The sequence below is a fragment of the Zalophus californianus genome, chromosome 17 (assembly GCF_009762305.2).
Source record: "Zalophus californianus isolate mZalCal1 chromosome 17, mZalCal1.pri.v2, whole genome shotgun sequence".
Classification (NCBI taxonomy): domain Eukaryota; kingdom Metazoa; phylum Chordata; class Mammalia; order Carnivora; family Otariidae; genus Zalophus; species Zalophus californianus.
The window spans coordinates 44,404,342-44,425,800 of record NC_045611.1 but is presented as its reverse complement, the minus strand read 5'-3'; the positions used below and the strand labels follow the sequence as shown (position 1 = coordinate 44,425,800).

At 39.0% G+C, this 21,459-nt stretch overlaps 1 protein-coding gene across 4 annotated transcripts in view; it reads right to left on the bottom strand.

Moving 5' to 3' along the window:
• ZNF260 (zinc finger protein 260) overlaps positions 1-20,196 on the bottom strand; it is a 123,877-nt gene extending 103,681 nt beyond the window's left edge. Inside the window, exons 1-3 of one of the 4 annotated variants that reach the window (XM_027617831.2) lie at positions 18,750-20,196; positions 17,756-17,815; positions 17,074-17,157 (exon numbers count right to left, since the gene is read on the bottom strand). In XM_027617831.2, coding sequence (XP_027473632.2) covers positions 17,074-17,086 — 13 coding nt within the window. In that variant the 5' untranslated portion in view covers positions 17,087-17,157; positions 17,756-17,815; positions 18,750-20,196. Of the gene's footprint in view, positions 1-17,073; positions 17,158-17,755; positions 17,816-18,414; positions 18,547-18,749 lie in introns of those variants that run through there. The other 3 variants (XM_027617832.2, XM_027617833.2, XM_027617834.2) reach the window with 3 other exon arrangements.
• Positions 20,197-21,459: the final 1,263 nt, after the last annotated feature.

The following is a 21,459-nucleotide window of genomic DNA, read 5'->3' as shown; positions in this document are numbered from 1 at the left end:
ATATCAGGATCCTTTTATTTAAAACGTATCTCTTATTAAATAGCAAATGGCTTCTTCCTTTTTTTTTTATTCCAATTTGACACTCTCTTTAGTTTGGAGTGTTCAGTCCTTTTACCTTGAAAGTACTTTTTACAGGATTTAATAAGCCCGTTACACCCTTTCGGTTTTCTATCTGTCCCACCTATACTTAAGGACCCTCTTCCTCTTGACTTATTTGGATTAATCAAATTTATTCTCCCATTCTATTCCACTGTTAAAATTTGTTATACATCCTCATATAATTCTTTCAGTGGTTACTTACACTCAAGCATGTACTCTCAATCAGAGTAAAATTGCACCAATAAGTGAAAACTGATGGGGGAGGGGGAGAGTCTTACTCCTTTTATGTATAAAGCACAAATACACACAGCACATAAAAAGATACACAGGGTACATCTGTGGTTCTAAATTGTCATGGGAATACTCAGGGAAAAAAATGTCTAAAGATGTTTCCTCTGGAGGGCAATAAGGAAAAAGTCTGCCAAGGGCCCTGGGCCACATTGTATTAATTTGACCTCTGGAGGGTTTGAAACTGAGAAGCTAAAGTAAACCACATAGTTGTTCCCTGCCTATGTTACTGACCCTCAATAAAACTCAATAAAGCTCACTTCACATGTGTTCTTACAGATTGTTGCTGGAAGAATTAAGCACTGACTGTGTGACTCCACTGGAAGCTCACATCTAGTTTTTCCTGCTCTTCAGCCTATGTGATTTTTCTCACTAATATTAAACTATATCCTTTCATAACCACCCTTTTTCCTAATTCTGTAAGTCCTAGCACATCATCAAACTTAAAGATGTCTTTTGGGGAACTCTGACAAACCATGGCTTTAGTGTAAACTGGTCAAAACCTTATAGCTTTGGATTTGTCTCTACGATATCTCCCCTTCACAACTACAAGGGTGCATTGTCTCATTTTTTAAATAGTCCTTACCATACCCTACCATAGTTTTAGTCCTACTTATAGTTTATATTTACATGATCAATTATAAACAAGTTAAGGGATAGAAACTGTGTCTCTTTAATGCTAGTACCCCAAGTTACATAACAGTATTGGCATACTGTAGGCACTTAATAAATATCTGATGTTTGACTTATAAATGCAACTTCTAGAAATTCTTAACAGATAAAATTCTGTTATAAAGATCTCTATGTATTACAAAGTAGTTTATGATAATTCTAAATATCTAAAAGTAGGCAATAGGCTAAAAAAAGTATGGTGAGCTGCTATATGTTATCAATATCTGCAATATTTGACATTGATCCATATTAAATGTTGATGAAAAACATTTTTTGATGAATTAGTGAGACAATCAGATTTAAAAAGTGATTAGAGGTTGGATCCTGTCATAATAAAGAACATAGGATCCATCATCCAAAATTCAGGTTGTTAACTTTATCTTTGGTTGTTATTGTGTAATTTTTTTCTACATTACTTAACTGACTTTATTTCCTCATCAGCAAAATGGGAAAAGCAACAGTGACCTACCTGAAAGTGTTCCTGTATGTATCAAATGAAATAAAACATGAAGCACTTTCAGTGGCCTATAATAAACACCTAATTACACCAAGTATAAGTTGCCTATTAATTAATGAACTTGTAAAGACTATTTCATGTCCCTTGTTTTATTATAATTTTAAAGATTTTATTTATTTGAAAGAGAGAGAGCACGAGAGAGGGGAGGGTCAGAGGGAGAAGCAGACTTCCCGCTGAGCAGGGAGCCTGATGTGGGACTTGATCCTGGGACTCCAGGACCATGACCTGAGCCGAAGGCAGTCACTTAACCAACTGAGCCACCCAGGCACCCTCATTATTATTTTTTAAAATTCCCTTTGTGCTTCTCCTTTTTCTTACAGTAAAATTCAAGATTCTTAAGTCTGTGCTTCCATATCATGTTAACTCATTTCAGTGTCCAATCTTCAGATTTCAGTTCTTCCTCATGAATAATATTTGTCACAAAGATTCTCAAAAAGCAAAGGAAGACATATATTCTTGCCCTCCACATAAAGCTACACACATATAACTAGCTCAAAGAATCTGATCTAATAAGTGACAACCTGAGCATAATAATAAAAGGCTCAATCTTGTTTCTGTGTCCAACACAGGAGTTACTGCATACTTATTTCTGTTTCTATCAATCTGTCTTTTCAAGTATAATGTATATAATGATGTATGTATGACACCTGGATCTCCCAGATCATTCCTATGTCCTATGAAAGAAACCATCTCTAAAAAATATGGAATTCTGAATAGCAGTCTTAATTCATAATCTGTTCCCCTGGTAATTGAAATTCCAAAAGTTTTGAGATGTGTCAAATCACATGGTGACCACTGCCACTATCTACTTAAAACTACATGCCTAGAAGTATGATAAAACTGTAACTTTGTCTCTTTTATGTGGCAAATTCATGTGCCAAATTTCCTGTTGGCAGAACAAAATAAAAAAACACCCCAGCTGCAAATACCCTCAACAAAATAGCAAAATGAATTCAACAATATATTAAAAGGATCATATACCATGATCAAGTGTGATTTATTCCAAGGATACTAGGATGCTTCCATATCTACAAATTAATCAATTGACAAACAATGAAGGATTAACAAAATGAAGGGTAAAAGGATAAAAAATTAAGGATAAAAGCCACATGATCATCATCTCAATAGATGCAGAAAAAGCATATGACAACACTTAACATCGATTTGTTAAAAATGCAACAAAGTGGGTACTGAGGGAACATACCTCAATATAATATATGTCATATAAGACAAACACATAGCTAAGATCATACTCAATGGTGAAAATCTGAAAGCTTTTCCTCCAAGATCAGGAACAAGAAAGGATGCCCACTCTTACCACTTTTATTCAGTATTAGAAGTTCTAGCCAGAGCAATTAGGTAAGAAAAAAAATTAAAGGCATCCAAATCAGAAAGGAAGACATCAAACTGTCACTATTTGCAGAGACATGCTATTATCTATAGAAAACACTAAAGACTACACCAAAAACAAAACAAAACTCTTCGAATTAATAAATTCAGTAAAGGTGCAAAATACAAAATTAATATACATAAATCGGTTGCATTTCTATATGCTAATAATGATCAAAAAGAAATTTTTAAAACAACCCTATTACAATTGCATCAAAATAATAAAGTACCTAGGAATAAATTTAGCTGAAAAGGCGAAGGAACTGTACACTGAAAACTGTAAGACATTGATGAAAGAAATTGAGAAAGACATAAATGGAAAGGTAATCCATGCTCATGGATTGGAAGAATTAATACTGTTTTGAGTTGTTTGGGTTTTTTTTATATTTTATTTGAGAGAGAGCACAGAGGGAGAGTGAGAGGGAGAAGCAGACTCCCTGCTGAGCGGAGAGCCCAATGCAGGGCTTGATCCCAGGACCCTGAGATCATGACCTGAGCTGAAGGCAGATGCTTAACTGACTGAGCCACTCAGGTGCCCCAGAAAAATTAATAGTCTTAAAATATCTAGACTACAGGGATGCCTGGATGGCTCAATCAGTTAAGCGGCTGCCTTCGGCTCAGGTCATGATCCCAGGATCCTGGTATCAAGTCCCGTATAGGGCTCCTGGAGCCACCTCCTCCCTCCGCCCGCCGTTCCCCCTGCTTGTGCTCTCTCTGACAAATAAATAAAATATTTAAACTAAAATATCTAGACTACCACAAAAGATAGATTCAACGCATCCCTATCAAAATTCCAATGACATTTTCCACAGAAATACAACAAACAATCCTTAAAAAATGTATGGAACCACAAAAGACCTTGAAGCCAAAGGAATCTTGAGAAACAAAGCTAGAGGCATCATGTTTTTTTATTTTAAACTGTATTGCAAAGTTACAGTAATCAAAACAGTATGATAGTGACATAAAAAGAGACACATTGGTCAATGGAATAGAACAGAGCCCAGAAAAAAACCTCACATATATATGGTCAATTAATTTATGACAAAGGAGCCAAGAATATACAGTGGGGCAAAAACAGTCTCTTTAAGACATGGTATTGGGAAAACTGGACAACCAAATGCAAAAGAATGAAACTGGAACATATTTTACACCATATACAAAAATCAACTCAAAATGGATTAAGGAACTGAACAAAACACTTGAAACCATAAAGTTCCTAAAAGAAAACATAGAGGGTAATCTCCTTGACATTGGTTTGGGCCATGATTTTTTGGATCTGACACCAAAAGCAAAGCAACAAAAACAAAAATAAATGAGGGACTACAGCAAATTAAAATGCCTCTGCATAGCGAAGGAAACCATCAACAAAATGAAAAGGTAACCTACTGAATGGGAAAAAATATTTGCACATCATATATCTGATAAGGGGTTAATATCTAAAATATATAAAGAACTACAACTCAACAGCCAAAAAAACAATCTGATTAAAAATGGGTAGAGTCTGAGCAGACATTTTCCAAAGAAGACATGCAGATGGCCAATAGGTGCATGAAAAGTTGTTCAACACCACTAATCATCAGAGAAATGCAAATCAAAACCACAATGACGTATCACTTCACACCTCTTAGAATGGCTACTATCCAAAAGACAAGAAATAAAAGTGTTGGGAAGGATGAAGAGAAAAGGAAACCTTTCCTTGTGCACTGCTAATGGAAATGTAAATTGGTGGTGCAGCCACTATGGAAAACAGTATGGAGGTTCCTCAAAAAGTTAAGAATAGAACTACCATAGGATCCAGCAATTTCTCTTCTGGATATTTATCTGAAGGAAACTTGAAAGATATATCTATATATCTATATATCTATATATCTATATATACACCCCCATGTTCATGCAGCATTATTTACAATAGCCAAGACATGGAAACAACCTAATTGTCCATCAACAGATGAACGAATGGATAAAGAAAATGTGGGACACACACACACAAATATATATAATAGAATATAATATTATTTGGCTATAAAAAGGAAGAAAGTCTTGCCATTTGTGAAACATGGATGGACCCGGAGGGCATTATGGGAAGTGAAATAAGTTAGGAAAAGACAAATGCCGCATGATCTCACTGATATGTGAAATCTTAAAAACGAAAACAAAAAACCCAAACTAATAGATACAGAGAACAAATGGGTGGCTTCTAGAGGCAGGGAGTGAGAGGTAGACAAAAGAGGTAAAGATGTTCAAAAGGTACACACTTCTAGTTATAAAATAAATAAATCATGGGGATGTCATGTACAGCATGGTGACTATAGTTAATAATACTGTATTGTCTACTTGGAAGTTGCTTAGAGTGTATATCTTAAAATTTAGATTTATTGTGTCATTCTAGATTTAATCTAGATTTACAGTGGTGGTCATTTCACAGTATATACAAATATTGAATCATTACATTCACCTGAAATTAATATATGTACTTTGTCAGTTATATCTCCAAAACTAAACAAAACCACACATCCAGAGAGAAAAAGTTTAAAATAAGGTACACTGAATTATCAAGAGTGATTATTTCTGTATGGCTAATTACTACGTTTGTTCTTTACAGGTTCCTTAAAATTTGCATATCTCGCAACAAACATGCATTAATTCCGTCATCAGAAACATATTAGAAGCTATTTCCACTTAACAGATTCAATAGTTGGAGGCAAGTTTTCTTTCTGTTAAGAACACTGTGAGCAAAAAGACCTTCAAAATGAATGGACCACCAAGGATATCTGTGACTGAAATAACTCCTGTAAACTTATGAACATCCTTTTGCTGTATCTCAGCAATGCAATAGAGCACATTCACTATTCACAAACCTGAATTAACAAAATTCAGGGAGGTAGCATTTTCAGATTGTTAAAAAGAAAACCACAGGCCCAAATAGGCGTCAGTTAGGTTAAGGCCTGTGGTCAGTAAACTAAGACTTAGTACCTAACCAAACTGCAGTTTCAACCCCCAGCAATGTAAACTTTAACCAGTCAACATGGAACTTCCTGGCTAAGATTAGGAAATTTACTGATATACCGCTTCTTCACCCCTTAGGAGAGCACCTTACATAAACAGTGTATTCCTTGCATGAACTGCTTAACAAATTATTAGTTAAGAATTATTAAAGGAATTAATAAATTCCTTTCTCTTCTTTTTTAGTTCACTCTCTCTACCTTTAAAAACTTCTGTTGTTTTGTTTAGCTCAGCAGAGCTCCCCTTTACTTGCTAGATGGAATGCTGCCTGATTCATGAATTGTTAAACAAAGCCAATTAAATTTTCAGGTTTACTTGTTTGAATTTTGTTTTTTTTTTTTAACACATCTGGTGGCAGCAGTAGAGTTCAAAGAGAACTACTGGCATTTGGGGAAAATGAGGAACACAGGTGTGGCAGCCCTTGAACCCTTCTAAATTCACTGTCTTGCGGTTTCCAAAGCCTGCTGGTAAGTCCCCTCTTAGTTTGAGCTCTGCTCTTTTTGCGTTTGAGCTACCGATCTAATTGGCTTTTAGTCCAGGTTGAACAGGTCGGTCTAGACTGACAGGAGGCTCTAACAGCACTATTTCTTAGCCCTTGGTTCAGTCTGCAATTCCATGTTGGAATCCCTTCGCCAGTTCCAGTCCACAGTCCCCATTTACTACCTTTCTCCATTTCTAATATGCAGTCTCCATTAATGGAGTCTGCTGGTTTAGTCCACACTGGAAATTCCTGGTGCTACACACAACTCTCTCTTGGTCAGCCCACAATGACATCTCTTGGTTACTGTTGGTAACGGTGCAATGTTGGTTACATGCACACTGGTTTGTCTTGTTTATGGAAATAAAGGCTTAGTTAATGGGATCTTTAAACTCCAAAGAGTTAAGCATTCCACCTTCTGGCACACTTGCTTATAAGATTTTATTTATTTATTTGACAGAGAGAGAGAGAGAACACAAGCAGGGAGAGCAACAGGCAGAGGGAGAAGGAGAAGCAGGCTCCCTGCTGAGTGGAGAGATTGATGTGGGGCTCGATCCCAGGACCTGGGGATCATGACCTGAACCGAAGGCAGATGCTTAACCGACTGAGTCACCCAGGCGCCCCAGACACTTGCTTATTTTATATCTAAGATCTATGGTCCTGGAAGCTATAAAAATCTACCTGCTTGTTTTGTGTCCTAAAGAATTTGGCTTGGTAACCATCAAGTTGGGGGCTCCAGGCTAAGGCTGGACAGAAATGTGAGTTGTACCCCATTTGCAACTAGACATGGCTGGGCAGAAATGTGGGTTAATTCCATTTGTGGTTAGGGTCCTACTGAACTGCTGTCAGCCCTCATGGGAAATAAAATGTAGAAATACCAAGGTCATGACGGGGAACAATCCAATTGGGTAAGATCATGTAAGTGCACTTGAAAGCAAGGCTTCCCAAATTAAACAGAATTGACAAAGAGAAGCCTCCAAAAGGTTTAAAAATTCCAAAATAGTGTCATTAAAAGATTAGGCTGAAGAAGGCTGGAGAAAAATTAAATATGTAAGAGGTATCTACAACAAAAGATTGTAAGACATAACTACTGCTCCTCTCTATCCTCCTTTGAGTACTCATTCTACTAATCTTCTGAATTGTTTATCCACTCTGAAGACTACATAACCATAAACAAAAGTCTGCCAAGTTAATGGCCTTACAGGCACCCCCATACCACCTTCAAAGGAGGGCCCCTCCCCGAGTTGACAAAACTGAGGGATTTTCTGGTAAACTTCCACATTTTCCTTTAAACAGCCAAGGGAAACTCTGGTAGATATCAGAGCCTGCAGAGTGGATCCTAGAAAAACTGGCAGGAGCCAGTAAAGAAAATTCTTACCAGAATCAGTTCCTCTGAATCACTATCTGTAATGCCAAGTTCAAAGGAAAATAAAATTTCACATTGTCTCTTCCTTTCCAAATCCAAATCCACTATATTGATCCTTTGTCTCCCAGGGATAGCTGCTGCCTTCTTATCTAGTTGTGTGTGACTGGGCTTGGCTTTCTGCCTGTCTGGGATGTGCAGGTTGTTGGTTCTTACGCTTGGCTATCTTTGGGAGTAACTCTGGATTTTGGGAAGGTAATATCCTTTACATGCTCTTTGAGGACCCATCTTAGACCCAAGGCAGGTTATGCATACTGCCACAAATATTTAAAATTAGATCTACCCATAAAGAAAGAAGCAAATTGAGGATAATATAGTTGGATAGGTGGACCAACCTATAATGTTGATTTAAGTAACAACCCAATTCCCTCAACTGAGAGCAACTATCCTTACAAATCCTTTGCACTTCAAAAGTCAACTTTATTTTTTTTAAAGATTTTATTTATTTATTTGAGAGACAGACAGAAAGCGAGTGAGAGAGAGCACGAGCAGGGGAGAGGGGTAAAGGGAGAGGGAGAAACAGACTCCCTGCTGAGCAAGGAGCCTGATGCAGGGCTTGATCCCAGAACCCTGGGATCCTCATCTGAGCCGAAGGCAGATGCTTAACTGACTAAGCCACCCTGGTGCCCCAAAAGTCAGCTTTAAAGGCAATTCAAAATTCACCTAATCCTTTACCAATTTCAAAACTTCCCTTGTTTATCTCAAAAGGCTTGTAAATTATTGGCCTTAGGAAACCAAAGTCCTTCTTGGAAGCACTTATATTCTCTGTCCCTAGAAGTTACATCTCTTATCATACCTTTGAAATGTAAACCTGAGATTAAAAGAAATAAAAAGGGAAAGAGACTTTTTAAAAATACAAACTGCTGGTGGCGCCTGGGTGGCTCAGTCATTAGGCATCTGCCTTCGGCTCAGGTCATGGTCCCAGGGTCCTGGGATCGAGCCCCACATTGGGCTCCCTGCTCGGCGGGAAGCCTGCTTCTCCCTCTCCCATTCCCCCTGCTTGTGGTCCCTCTCTTGCTGTGTCTCTCTCTGTCAAATAAATAAACAAAATCTTTAAAAAAAAAAATACAAACTGCAAAAAGGACTCTTGTACCCAAATTTGGTATAACCTCTTTAAGATTAATTCCAGGGACAAAAACAAATCTTAAAAATCGTCTCCACAAATATTTTAACTATATGGTCTTTGATCCGTGCATTTGTGTCTGTGTCCGTATACAGCTGTAAATGTATATGGATGTATATGAGATATTCTACCTCCAGAGGGTATCACTAAAATTAATTTGTAAAAGCCCTATTCAAGTGAAGCACTTGAAACTATAGGCCATTCTGTAACACTCAGAAAGAGAGAAACTAACCCAAATGCTTTTCAAGTTTATGTTATCTGAGGAAATATTCTATTTGAAAGCTAATTTAAGGTTGATGTTTAATTAACAGGCATGTCTTTAAAATTAGCATTAAATATAAAACTTTTATTCTACCTGAGTTTACTAGCTAAGTAAGTTCATATTATCTCTTACAAAATCTGTCAACAAAAAGGTAACAGCTTAGGGAAGACTTCCAGGAAAGATGGTGGAGTAGGAGGATCCTAATCTCACCTCATCCCACAGATATAACTAGGTCACACATCAGTGCAAATAACCCTGAAAACGACCTGATGATTGGCAGAACAAACTCCACAACTAAATGTAGAGAAGAGGCCACACTGAAGAGGGCAGGAAGGGCAGAGATGCAGTGGGAAGCTAAACCCTGCAGGACAGATGCTGGAAGGAGGGAGCTGCAGATGCACAGAAGGGCAAGAAACAGACTATCACACCAGGGAGCCTGAACAGGGAAGATGAATCCCCACACCGTTTGGCTTTGAAAGTCAGGGGGCCAAATTTCATGAGTTCTTACAACCAGTAGTACTTGAAGCCTGGAACTTTAAAAATCAGCAAGCTCACTGCTGGGAAAGGCCAGAGGGTGATATGAAGCTGAGTCCCTGTCCTTAAATTAGAGTCAGTACAACAGACTGCCCACTGAAGTATGGCTTAGAAGCAGCAGTTTGAGAAAGGCCTGGGTAATACACGAGGGACAGTAAGTTATTGTGGGAAACAGAACGCCACAACCACCACTGGTGCGTGTTCGCTCTGACTCCGAGATCTCTGAGAAAACTCGAGATTGCAGGGTTAAAAATAACCCGAAAGGATCAGAGTGAAATGCCCTTGGGACGTGTGTGGTCAGTTCTAAAGTACAGCAGATGTTTTGTAGATAGGAAGCCAGCTGTAAACAGCACACTGTGCACTCTCCTTTGTTCCCTTGTCCTGTAAACAGCACACTGGGCACTTCCCTCTTTGTTCCTTTATTCTGTTTTAAAGATTCTTAAGTGCTTGACTAATCCTGTATACATGGAGGAATGTGCCTTACTACGCCCCTGCTGTAAAAGGTATATAAGAGCATGGAAAATAAACCTTGGCACCTCGGGCTGTTTGCTCGGGGTCCCCTGTGCCTCGCTATACTGTCGTCTCTTTTTCTCAGTTCCTTCGCCACCCCAGGTCCCCGACTCTCAGTGGTCGACAAGTTATTAATCTCAGAGTTCATGGGGGTACTTTTCCAGGAACAAAGGAGCTGGCAGATGCCGTTTCCTTCCCCTGGGCCCAGCACTGTGGGAACCCGGGCAATGCAGGCATTTGCTACCTAATTTGCTTACACCATGCCCTGCCCCACCCCCCCGGCCGGGCCTGTCTCAGTCCCTGCGCCGTGGGGCCCTTCCCCAAGAAGACTGGCGCAGATACCGCATCTTCTGACCTCTTGTGGAGGATGTGGGCACCCTGGTACAATGGCACCCCTGACCTGAGTGACTCCGCAGAGCGGTCCAGCTGCCCTGGTCTCTACCGTGGCTGCAGGTCCCCGTGGAACACGACCAGCACCGCTTTGTTAAAAGTGCTTATGCTGCACCCACTACTTTCAAGAGAAAGCGACACAGCTGACTTTCATCACACACAAAACCGACACAGAGTAGGCAAAATGAGCCCACAGAGGAATATGACCAAATGAAAGAACCAAAAAAAAGTATAGCAATAAACCTAAGCAAAATGGAGATAAGTAATATACCTGACAGTAAATTTAAAGTAAGGATCATAAAGATTCACTGCACTTGAGAAGCATGCAGGACCTCAACGAGACTCTTAATACACAGATAAAAAAGAACCAATCAGAGATGAAAAACACAATAATTGAAATTGAAAATACACTTGATGGAATACATAGTAGGCTAGAGGAAACAGAGGAACAAATTAATGACCTGGAAGACAGAGTAATGGAAAGAAATCAAGCTAAGCAAGTGAGAGAAAAAATTATGCAAAATGAGAATAGACAAGGGAACTCAGCAACTCCACCAAGCGTAATAACATTCACATTATAGGAATCGCAGAAGAGGAGAACACAGGGCAGAAAATTTATTTGAAGAAATAATATCTGAAAACTTCTGTAATCTCGGGAAGGAAACAGATACCCAGATCCAGGAGGCACAGAGATCCCCCAAAAAAATCACCACAAGGAGATTCACACCAAGATACATAATAATTAAAATGGCAAAAAGTAGTGATAAAGAAAAAGTAAAAGCAAGAGAAAAGACAATTACACACAAGGGTAATTGTACATACACACACAAGGCTATCAGTGGATTTTTCAGCAGAAACATTGCAGTGTGGCATGATAATATTCAAAATGCAGAAAGGGAAAAAATCTGCAGCCAAGAATACTCTACCTAGCAAGGCTATCATTCAGAATCGAAGGAGAGAGAGAGTTTCTCAGACAAACAAAAACGAAAGCAGTTCATGACCACTTAACCAGCCCTTTAAGAAATATTAAAGGGAATCTTTGAGTGGAAAGGAAAGACCATAGTAAGAGTATGAAAAGCATGAAACACAAAAGTGTATGCCTCTAGAATTTATGTGATATGTTCATAAATTTGCAAATCTAGATTGCTGGTATACCAGACAGTTCACATTTGCTTACTAAATTTTCACTAGAAATTAAGGTTTCTAAGAGTTAAGAATGCTAATAAATATAATTAAGACTACCGAAAAGAATAAGGGAAACAACTCTGTATGCAAAGAAAGATGTGTGTTTTTGCTAAGAAAAAGCATTAAGGAATGGAAATAGATTTTTATTAAGGAAAAGAAAGTAGTTTTGTCCTCAAGTGAGGCTGGTTATTTAAAGAGGGAAAACATAAGGCAATATATAAATGTAAAAAAGAAAGTAGAAGATTTGTCAGAAAACAATCTTTGGAAAGAAATTTTAATATGTGATCAAGCTGGCTTTCATCAAAGATAGCAGCAGCACAATCATAAAGATGATGACACATACGGATAAAGTCAATTCTGCTTTTGCAAAAATGGCCCCTCACTGCCACACTGTTGCCATCCTGATGTACTTGTAACACAGCAGCAGTTTCCTCCGAAATCAAAGCAATCAAGATGGGTAAACAATGGCTGTAAATTAAAGGAACAGTTAGTGGTATGGGAAACCCAAAACAGCTGCTTGGTTTTTCCCTACTCCTTGACAAACCCTCTATTTTGTCTTTTGCTTTCCTTTACCTACCACAGTGCATTTAAGATGACTCATTATAAGTAAGACACTGGTGGGGAGACATCTGCAAAACTGCAAAAACAATCTGCCAGTGCCTGATCTGTCAGGTCCATAATCCTGGAAAAACTATTCTCGTCCCCAGGGGCCTGAATCCCCTCCCTCTGGACCCTCTGAACACTTGCAATTATTCATTCAGCTGCCAGTCAGTGTGGATTGTTATTGTACATGTTTTCTCTTAAAGCCTTCACATGTTACAAGGCGTCAAAGTAGCAAAGAAAAATATTATTAACAAGTGTGTTTCCCACTTGTATACATTCCACGATCTGCAGTGATCTGTGATCGGGGCATCCACTTCATTGGACAAATCCTATGAGCCTTAACAAAGACCTTACAAACTTCTTGAAATTCCAGCATTATATAACCTTCTGCTGATGCTTTATTGTTTCATGCTAGTATGACCAGCTACTCTAAGTCTCTAATGTCTTATGCTCAAGTTTATCATCAATAGGTAAAGAAGCCTTCCTGGATCCCAGTTCAAAGGGTGTGGTTGGTCAGTATAGAGCCTGGTAACTGGATATTCTGCAACAATCATCAGAAAAAGACAGCCCTTAAGCCAGTTGTAAAGAGGGCCTTACTTACCAAGGGCTCCTCACCACTGACACTGCTGCAAAACTAGGTTATTGAGCCTTGGGTACATATCACACAACCAAAGAAGGTTCCACATGACACCTGATCTCATACAGATGCTGGAGATTTATAAATCAAATTAACAAGGAAGAGAAGTACCTGACATCAAGATTCACTGCTTTCACCCAAGATTATGGATCAAAACTTCGTACTTTAACTACGCATGAAACCCTTTCTCCTTCTATTCATTTTCTTTCCTTTGGCATTGGCCTAGAAAGATAACACCCTCATCTTTATCTCTCAGGCTATTACTAAGGGGTAGGGAGTAACCTTTGGAATTTAGAACCTTTTATTTCAGGAGAGGAGAAAAATCTAACTGTGCCCCTAACTTTTCATAAGCAAAATAAGACATCTCATTGGTTGACATCTGAATTTACATCATCAAGTTATAAAGGATTTACAAGGAAGCATTCATGACTCAAGATTCACTTGTTTTCACAGGTCCCTATCCTTAGTGATTAGGGATCAATGTAAATGAAGCTAACTTCTTAGTTCTTGAAATTTTTGCAGAATCTGCTGCTAACGCAATAACTGCCCAACAAAGACCTTTAGACTCTCAGGACAAAGTTGTTCTTTTTTTGGCGGGGGGGGGGGGTTCGGGGGGTGGACAGCAAAGTAAGGTTTATTGAGCAATAGCAAGGTGATAGTACAAAGCTCCCAAAGAGGGAGGGGACCCAAGAGGGTTGCCCTGGACAAAGTTGTTCTTGATAATAGCATTACTTTTAATTATCTTTTAGCTGAGCAAGGAGGTATCTGTGCTATGTACAACACTACCTGCTACACCTAGATTAATACTCCTGGGGAAGCAGAAAATCAATTACATAAAATCACAAAAAAGCCACTTGACTTAAAAAGATGATGCCTTCCACAGGAGTCTTTGACTTATTTGAGTTTGATTTGTTTGGGTCTTGGGGACCATGGTTTCAAAGTGCACTCCAAACTTTGGAAATTATCCTGTTTATAGTCATCATAATAATCTCCCTGGTGTTTTATATTCTCTCAAAAGCATTAAGTGCATGTTTGCAGCCACTAACCACTAGTCAAATGATCTTAGACTGGAATGTCAGAAAGGAAAAAAAGGATGACTGACTTAAAAACTTTGTAACCTGTGAATATCACAGAGATAAAGCCAAAAGTCATGACCTGTGAATGCCGCACAAAGAATCAACAAAAGCTCCAAGAACTAAAGAGTAGTAGCTGAGTTGTGTTAATGCTTTAAATTTTGATCTCTCAGTTAAGCTGATCAAAGGAGGGGAGTAGTCAAAAAGAAAACCACAGACCCAAAATAGTATCAATTAGGTTAAGGCCCCAAGTCAGTAAGCCAAGACTTAATACCTAACCTAACAGCAGTTGCAACGCCAAGGAATGTAAACTTTTAACATGGAATTTTCTGTCAATAGGAGGAAATTTACTGATAGACCCCTTCAGCTCCCTTTAGGAGGTTAACTCTGCTTAAACAATGCATTCCTTGCTAATAAATCTATTTTTTAATGCCCTCTTCTGCCTTTTAAAACCTTCCCTTTGTTTAGCTCAATGGAGTTCCCACTATTTGTTAGATGGGGTGCTACCTGATTCATGAAATCAGAAAATAAAGCCAATTAGATCTTCAAATTTATTTGAATTTTGGTTCAATTTTCCTGAATTTTGTTAAAAAAACTAAATAAAACGTGTAAATGAGGCAGAAATGTGTTTTGTACAGAGTATGTGCTTATTATACATGTCTTCATTCCTTTATTATTCAATAAGTAATATTTCAGATATATTCTTACAAGATTGCTTACAAATGCAATTTTAGTAAAACTGATTCATATACAATACTAACAATTTGGAGTATTCTTTTTCTTATGTAAATATATTATATAATATTAATGTCATTTTCCTTTTCTAAGACTACACAGTTGCTCTTACCTGTATGGTATTACATCACATTTATGTAATGTGATTAGTTTTTAAGCTTTCATATATGTTTCATATAACCCCATGAAATTAAAGATACTCTGCAAACAAAATAACCCAAAAAAATAAAAAATGTTAGGCATTATATAGAATGATTTTGAATAGAATTTCAAGAGATTTGTGGTCCCTGTGAGAACTAAAATGGAGTCAATTTGCCTTAGGTTAAGAAGTTTGCTGGGTTGTTTGTTTGTTTTTCCAATTTATTTTTGAGAGAGAGAATGAACAGGAGCTGGGGGGAGAGGCAGAGGAAAAGGGAGAAGCGGACTCCCCGCTGAGCAGGGAGCCCCACGCTCCTGGGGATCATGACCTGGGCCAAAGGCATCATTCCCTTAACCGACTGAGCCACCCAGGCATCCCTAGGTTAAGAAGTTCTATTCTAGGATGTTAGCAAATCTGATTTTCAAAGATTCCTTTTAAATGCTCATCAAAATTAATTTTATATTTTCATTGTTCTTGATTTATAGAAAATTTATGGTGAATACTTAGAATCTTCACATAACAACAGTTTTGTTTCTTGAATCTTCACATAACAACAGTTTTGTTTCTTGAGGATTTGTTAAATGCAAGGCTGTTATTAAGTGCTCTAGGGCTGTGCCCAGAATAATGTATACAATCCTTATAAAAACTGTAAGGCATTAATATGATCGTTATCTACATTTTACAACAAAAGATTATAAAATGTAAAGATTAATAACTACTGACCTCCTTGAAATGTGGCTAGACTGAACAAGGAACTGAATTTTCAATTTTATTTTAATTTTTAATTCAAATACAAAAGCAATATAAAATGTTTTTCAGTTAAACACAACTTTATTCTTTTGGTATAACTACATTTCACCATAACCACTGAAAATTTAGCATTCAAACTGAGAAGTGCTATAACAGTAAAATATGTAGCAGATCTTGAAACACAGTATGAAATAGGAATTTAAAATATTTCAACTTGGGGCGCCTGGGTGGCTCAGTTGGTTAAGCGGCTGTCTTTGGCTCAGGTCATGATCCTGGGGTCCTGGGATCAAGCCCCACGTCCGGCTCCCTGCTCAGTGGAGAGCCTGCTTCTCCCTCTCCCTCTGCCTGCCAGTCTGCCTACTTGTGCTCTATCTATCTGTCGAATAAATAAATAAAATCATAAAAAAATTAAATAAAATATTTCAACTTATTTATATTATTACATGTTGAAATGATATTTCAGATATATTGGTTAAAATAAAAAAATTAAATTAAAATAAAATTGTATTATCCAGCTTAATTTCGACTGTTTCTTTTAACTTTTTAAAATGTGTACAAAAGAAATTTTTAAATTATGCAAGTGGCTAACTCTGGAAAACAGTATGGAGGTTCCTCAAAAAGTTGAAAATAGAGGTACCCTACAACCCAGCAATTGCACTACTGGGTATTTACCCCAAAGATACAAATGTAGTGATCTGAAGGGGCATATGCACCCCAATGTTTATAGCAGCAATGTCCACAATAGCCAAACTATGGAAAGAGCCTAGATGTCCATCAACAGATGAATGGATAAAGAAGATATGGAATATTATGTAGCCATAAAAAAATGAAATCTTGCCATTTGCAACGACGTAGATGGAGCCAGAGGGTATTATACTAAGCAAAATAAGTCTATAAGAGAAAGATAAGTATCATGTGATCTCACTGATATGAGGATTTTGAGAAACAAGACAGAGGATCATTAGGGAAGGGAGGAAAAAAATGAAACAAACGAAACCAGAGATGGAGACAAACCATAACAGACTATTAATTTCAGGAAACAAACTGAGGGTTGCTGGAGTGGAGGGGGATGGGAAGGATGGGGTGGCTGAGTGATGCACTATGGTGAGCACTGTGAATTGTGTAAGACTGATGAATCAGACCTGTACCCCTGAAACAAGTAATACATTGTTTATTAATAAAAAAATTAAAAAAAAATAAAGGCCTCATTTTAAGGATAAAATAAATAAAAAATAAAAAAAATAAGTTACACAAGTGACTTACATTGTATTTCCATCAGAAGGTGCTGCTTTAGACTCAATTACCATTATATCATGCTGCCTCTCACAGTCTGTACCACTGTGTGGTCTGAAAGAGAGTCATACTGCCAAATCTCAAGACTTAGTCACCATTCAAATCTCCTCATGGACTCTTCAGGAAAAACTCCCCGCCCTTGCTCACAAAGACCTCTCTTCACAAAACTCCAATCATATTCCTACTCCTAAAATGTCTTACTGACTGAAACCAATCAAACCATTTCCTACCTTGCTTTGTTTGAAAATCAAGTCTCTGAATAAGATTAAAGGTATCTGGTGTTTTATTCTACCTAACCACTAGTCTCTTCCTTGACAAAACACATTCTAAAATAAGTTCTTAGTTTATCCTTGAAGAGTTCAACTAGTTCTATTTCTGTACCATCCTTTGGAAAGAAAAGAGCACATGGGGAAACTGAATAATTACCAATAGTAATGTGAATATTAACTGGGAAGAAAAAGGGTATTTGGAAAGGCACTGGAAGAGACAGGGACCCATCCCTATGGTCCTGTTATTAATTGGGAAGGGGCAACCTGGGGACCAGGTAAATGGACAGCTCACAATTAGGTCTTACAATTTAGAACGACAGCAAATATTCAATGTTGTGTAAAACAAATATACATGACAGAACAAAAAGTAAACATGAACTGACCTTGAATGGGTTTTTAAGTGGCAACGCTCTCCTCCACTTCAGGGGGCTTCTCTTGCAGAACTACAGGACCAAGAAGAAACTCTTGAGACTCTGGACAGGCTAAATAAGAACACACTGTCCACCATCAGACATAACCCATTACCCATCACAAATACATCCAGGTGGAAGTAAGAGGTAACTAGGATACTGCTGACTTTTACCAGTATCAGAGAAAAAGGTCAGCATCACCTCTAACCAGCGCTGGAATCTAAATAAGTTCACAGCAGTCTCTAGGGGGCACACGTGTGGTTCTGAAACACGTAAATGCCCTCCAGAGTGTATCCAAAAGAGGTTCGCCCAACAAGAAATCCTTTACCCTGTGACCCTCCCCTCATGTATTCCCAGAAGTCTGTCTTGAAGTCAAGTGCAAGCCTAAATTCTCATCCCATGACTGAGGTGTACTTTCCTGCTTGGAACTTTCATTCTAGGCCTGACATCAATGACTTCCCCTCTGATGTCTATTTCTCTATAGCTAGATCAAACTGGCCCTAGGGTGTAAGAAAAGAGAATTCAAGGAAACACGTTCCAAGGAACCATGGAACTTAAGAGTGGATCCTGGGTGGGCAACACTCAGTTCACCAACGTTCCCTCTGTCCCACACCCACTTAGTTCAAACTTACAGTCAGTACAACCGAGCTGTCAGAGATTACTCGGTCACAGTATTAGAAACCCACATCAACGCAGACAATGTACTGATAGTCCCACTAGCCCAACAGTATACCAGTATGGGCACTCCAGGGCCCGTCACACACGCTCACTCACACGCATGCGCGCGCGTGCACTAACACCCCACAATGAACTCGTCACAAAGCACCGGAAACCAACGTCGTCCGGGGTTCACGCAAACACTGGGACGAGCCCCTTGGCTCCACCTGCCCCACCCCGCGCCCCCGGGGCTTAGGGCCTCCACACCGCGAGCCCCTCCCGCAACCCGAGCGGGGTCACCTCAACTCACCAGGCATGCCCCAATAACCACGACGATACCGGAAGGGGAACAGAAGTCGAAGTTCATTCGTAGCCCTGGGGCCTGTGGGAAACGTAGTCCAACACTGAAAACGTCCAAGTTTTCGAGCGCAAAGGGGAGGGCAGCGGTCGCAAAGCCCGCGCCACGCCCCGGAGACTCCTGGGAGTTCCAGGGTGGGCGGGTCGCTCCTCCTGGGCGGAGGAGGGCCGCCGCTGGCGGTTCTTCAGACGCCGAAGAGCCAGGTGATGATTTTTTGGGAGCGAGGGTTCCTCTGGGTTGAATTAGAGCCCCAGCCGAGGAAGTAATTGGAAACCTGGGTGGGGGAAAGAAGGAAAAGGGAAGCGGAAGCCTGCCGGAGGCGGGGCGAGGAGGAAGACGGAAGAAGCCTGCGTCGGGAAGGACCGGCTGAGAACCGGAATCCCTAAACCCAGAGCGCTGAGGAGAAAAGAGGGAATCAGGAACCTGGTGGAGGAGGACCAAGGAGGGAATCGGAAATCCGTGCTGAGGGCGATCGGGCACCGCAGGTTGGGCGGAAATGGCTGAGGCGAGAACTGGGAGCCGGTGCCTGTCGAGGCTTCTCTTCGCTCAGGCCTGTATGTGCGGGACCCCAGGTCCGTGGTCGTGAACCAGAGAGTGACAAGTTTTGTTGTCAGTTTTGCCCCTTGAGAAAGCCCCAGCACCTAGAATGTCATCTGGCACTGAGCACACGCTCAGTATGTGTATGCCTGCCCTGGTGCGGGTTTTATACAATCACTGCCAGGAAGTTCTCTGGTGTCCTTTTCCAGTCAGTCTCACAACAGACCGCCATAGTTCTGGGATACGTCGCCGTAATTTAGTTTTGTCAGTTCTGCAATCACATATGTCTCCTTTTGCACATCCTAGTTTTGTAAGCTTTATTAATGTTGTGTAGTTCATTTTTATTTATGGACAGCATTCAATTGTGTGAATATGCCACAATTTGTTCATTCATTTTTCTCTTGGTGAACATTTGTTGTATTTCCAGGTTTTATATGTTACGAATAAAGCTGAAATGTTTCCATTTCTCCTGGGGAAATACCTAGAAGAAAAAAATGTTGGGTAATAGGTCAGTTTATATTTATCTTTATAAGAAGTTGATAAACCTTGCAGAATGATTAGTTAGTGACTTGTGTTTGAGACTCAGTGTGACGATTCAGTAAGTGGTTTCTAAGATTGATTTGGTATTCTTGTGTGGAATTATGAGATGGGCTTAGAGGAGTTATGTCAGGTCCATGGGATTGTGGTTTTGTAAAATGGATGAGATCAAGGAAACTGTACGAACTCTTATTTATCATGATTTTGTGTGTTCCACGACGACTGTGAAATTAGATCACTATGTAAGTGGTATTAATGAATAATTGAGAAGCGCTGTGTCTAGTTAGGTATGTGTCATTTTGATTCTGCTTCCAGAATTATGACTGTTTCTAATCAAGTAAAACAGCAGTATAGAGATATCCAGAGGAAATGAGGATATCGAAGAAATATCTGCAGTCCCATACTCATTGTAGCATTCTTCACAACAGCCAAGACATGGAAGTAATCTAAGTGTCCACTGATGGATGAATGAATGAAGAATATGTGCATATATATGCAATGGAATATTATTCAGCCTTTAAAATGAAGTACGTCATACCTTTTGTGGCAACGGATGAACCTTGAGGGCATATGCTAAGTGAAAGTCAGAGAAAGACAAATATTGTATGATCTCCCTTACATGTGAAATCTAAAAAACCAAATTCATTGAAAGAGAGAGTAGAATGGTAATTGCCAAGGGGTTAGGAGGGTGGAAGAAATGTAGAGATATCGGTCAAAGAATACAAAAGATGAGTAATTTCTAGAGAACTTAATGTACAGTATGGTGACTATAGTTAACCATACTGTGTATTATATACTTGAAAGTTGTTAAGAGATTAGATCTTAAGCATTATCACCACAAAAATAAAAAAGGTAATTATATGAGAGGATGGAGGTGTTAACTAACCTTATGGTGGTAATCATTTCATAATATATATATGTTTAAAATCATCACATTGTAGGGATGGCTGGGTGGCTCAGTCGGTTAAGCATCTGCCTTCAGCTCTGGTCATGATCCCAGAGTCCCAGGATCAAGTCCCGCAATGGGTTTCTTGCTCGGTGGGGAGCCTGCTTCTCCCTCTGCCTGCTGCTTCCCCTGCTTGTTCTCTCTCTGACAAATAAATGAAATCTTAAAAAAAAAAAAAAAAAATTAAGTTTGTGAAAAACTCTGCATTTAAAAAAATAATAAAATAAAATCATCACATTGTAAACATTAAACTTGCACATATTTTTTTAAAAAGAATTGGGAAGGCTGGGGGGATGGGTTAGCCTGGTGATGGGTATTAAAGAGGGCACATTCTGCGTGGAGCACTGGGTGTTATGCACAATGAATAATGGAACACATCAAAAACTAATGATGTATGGTGATTAACATAACAATAAAAAATTATTTAAAAAATAAATATATTGGATTTTCATCAAGAGTAAAAAAAAAAAGAATTGGGAAGAGGTAAAATTACAGATGATAGGATCACATACTAGGAACACCATATTAAATAATCTTAATGTCTTGAACTGAGCAGAAAAATTTTTTAAAAAAGAAAAGAAATGACCAGGATTCAGTAGGTAGCACTAAAGAAAAATACTTTTTATCTCTATGCACTTCTTT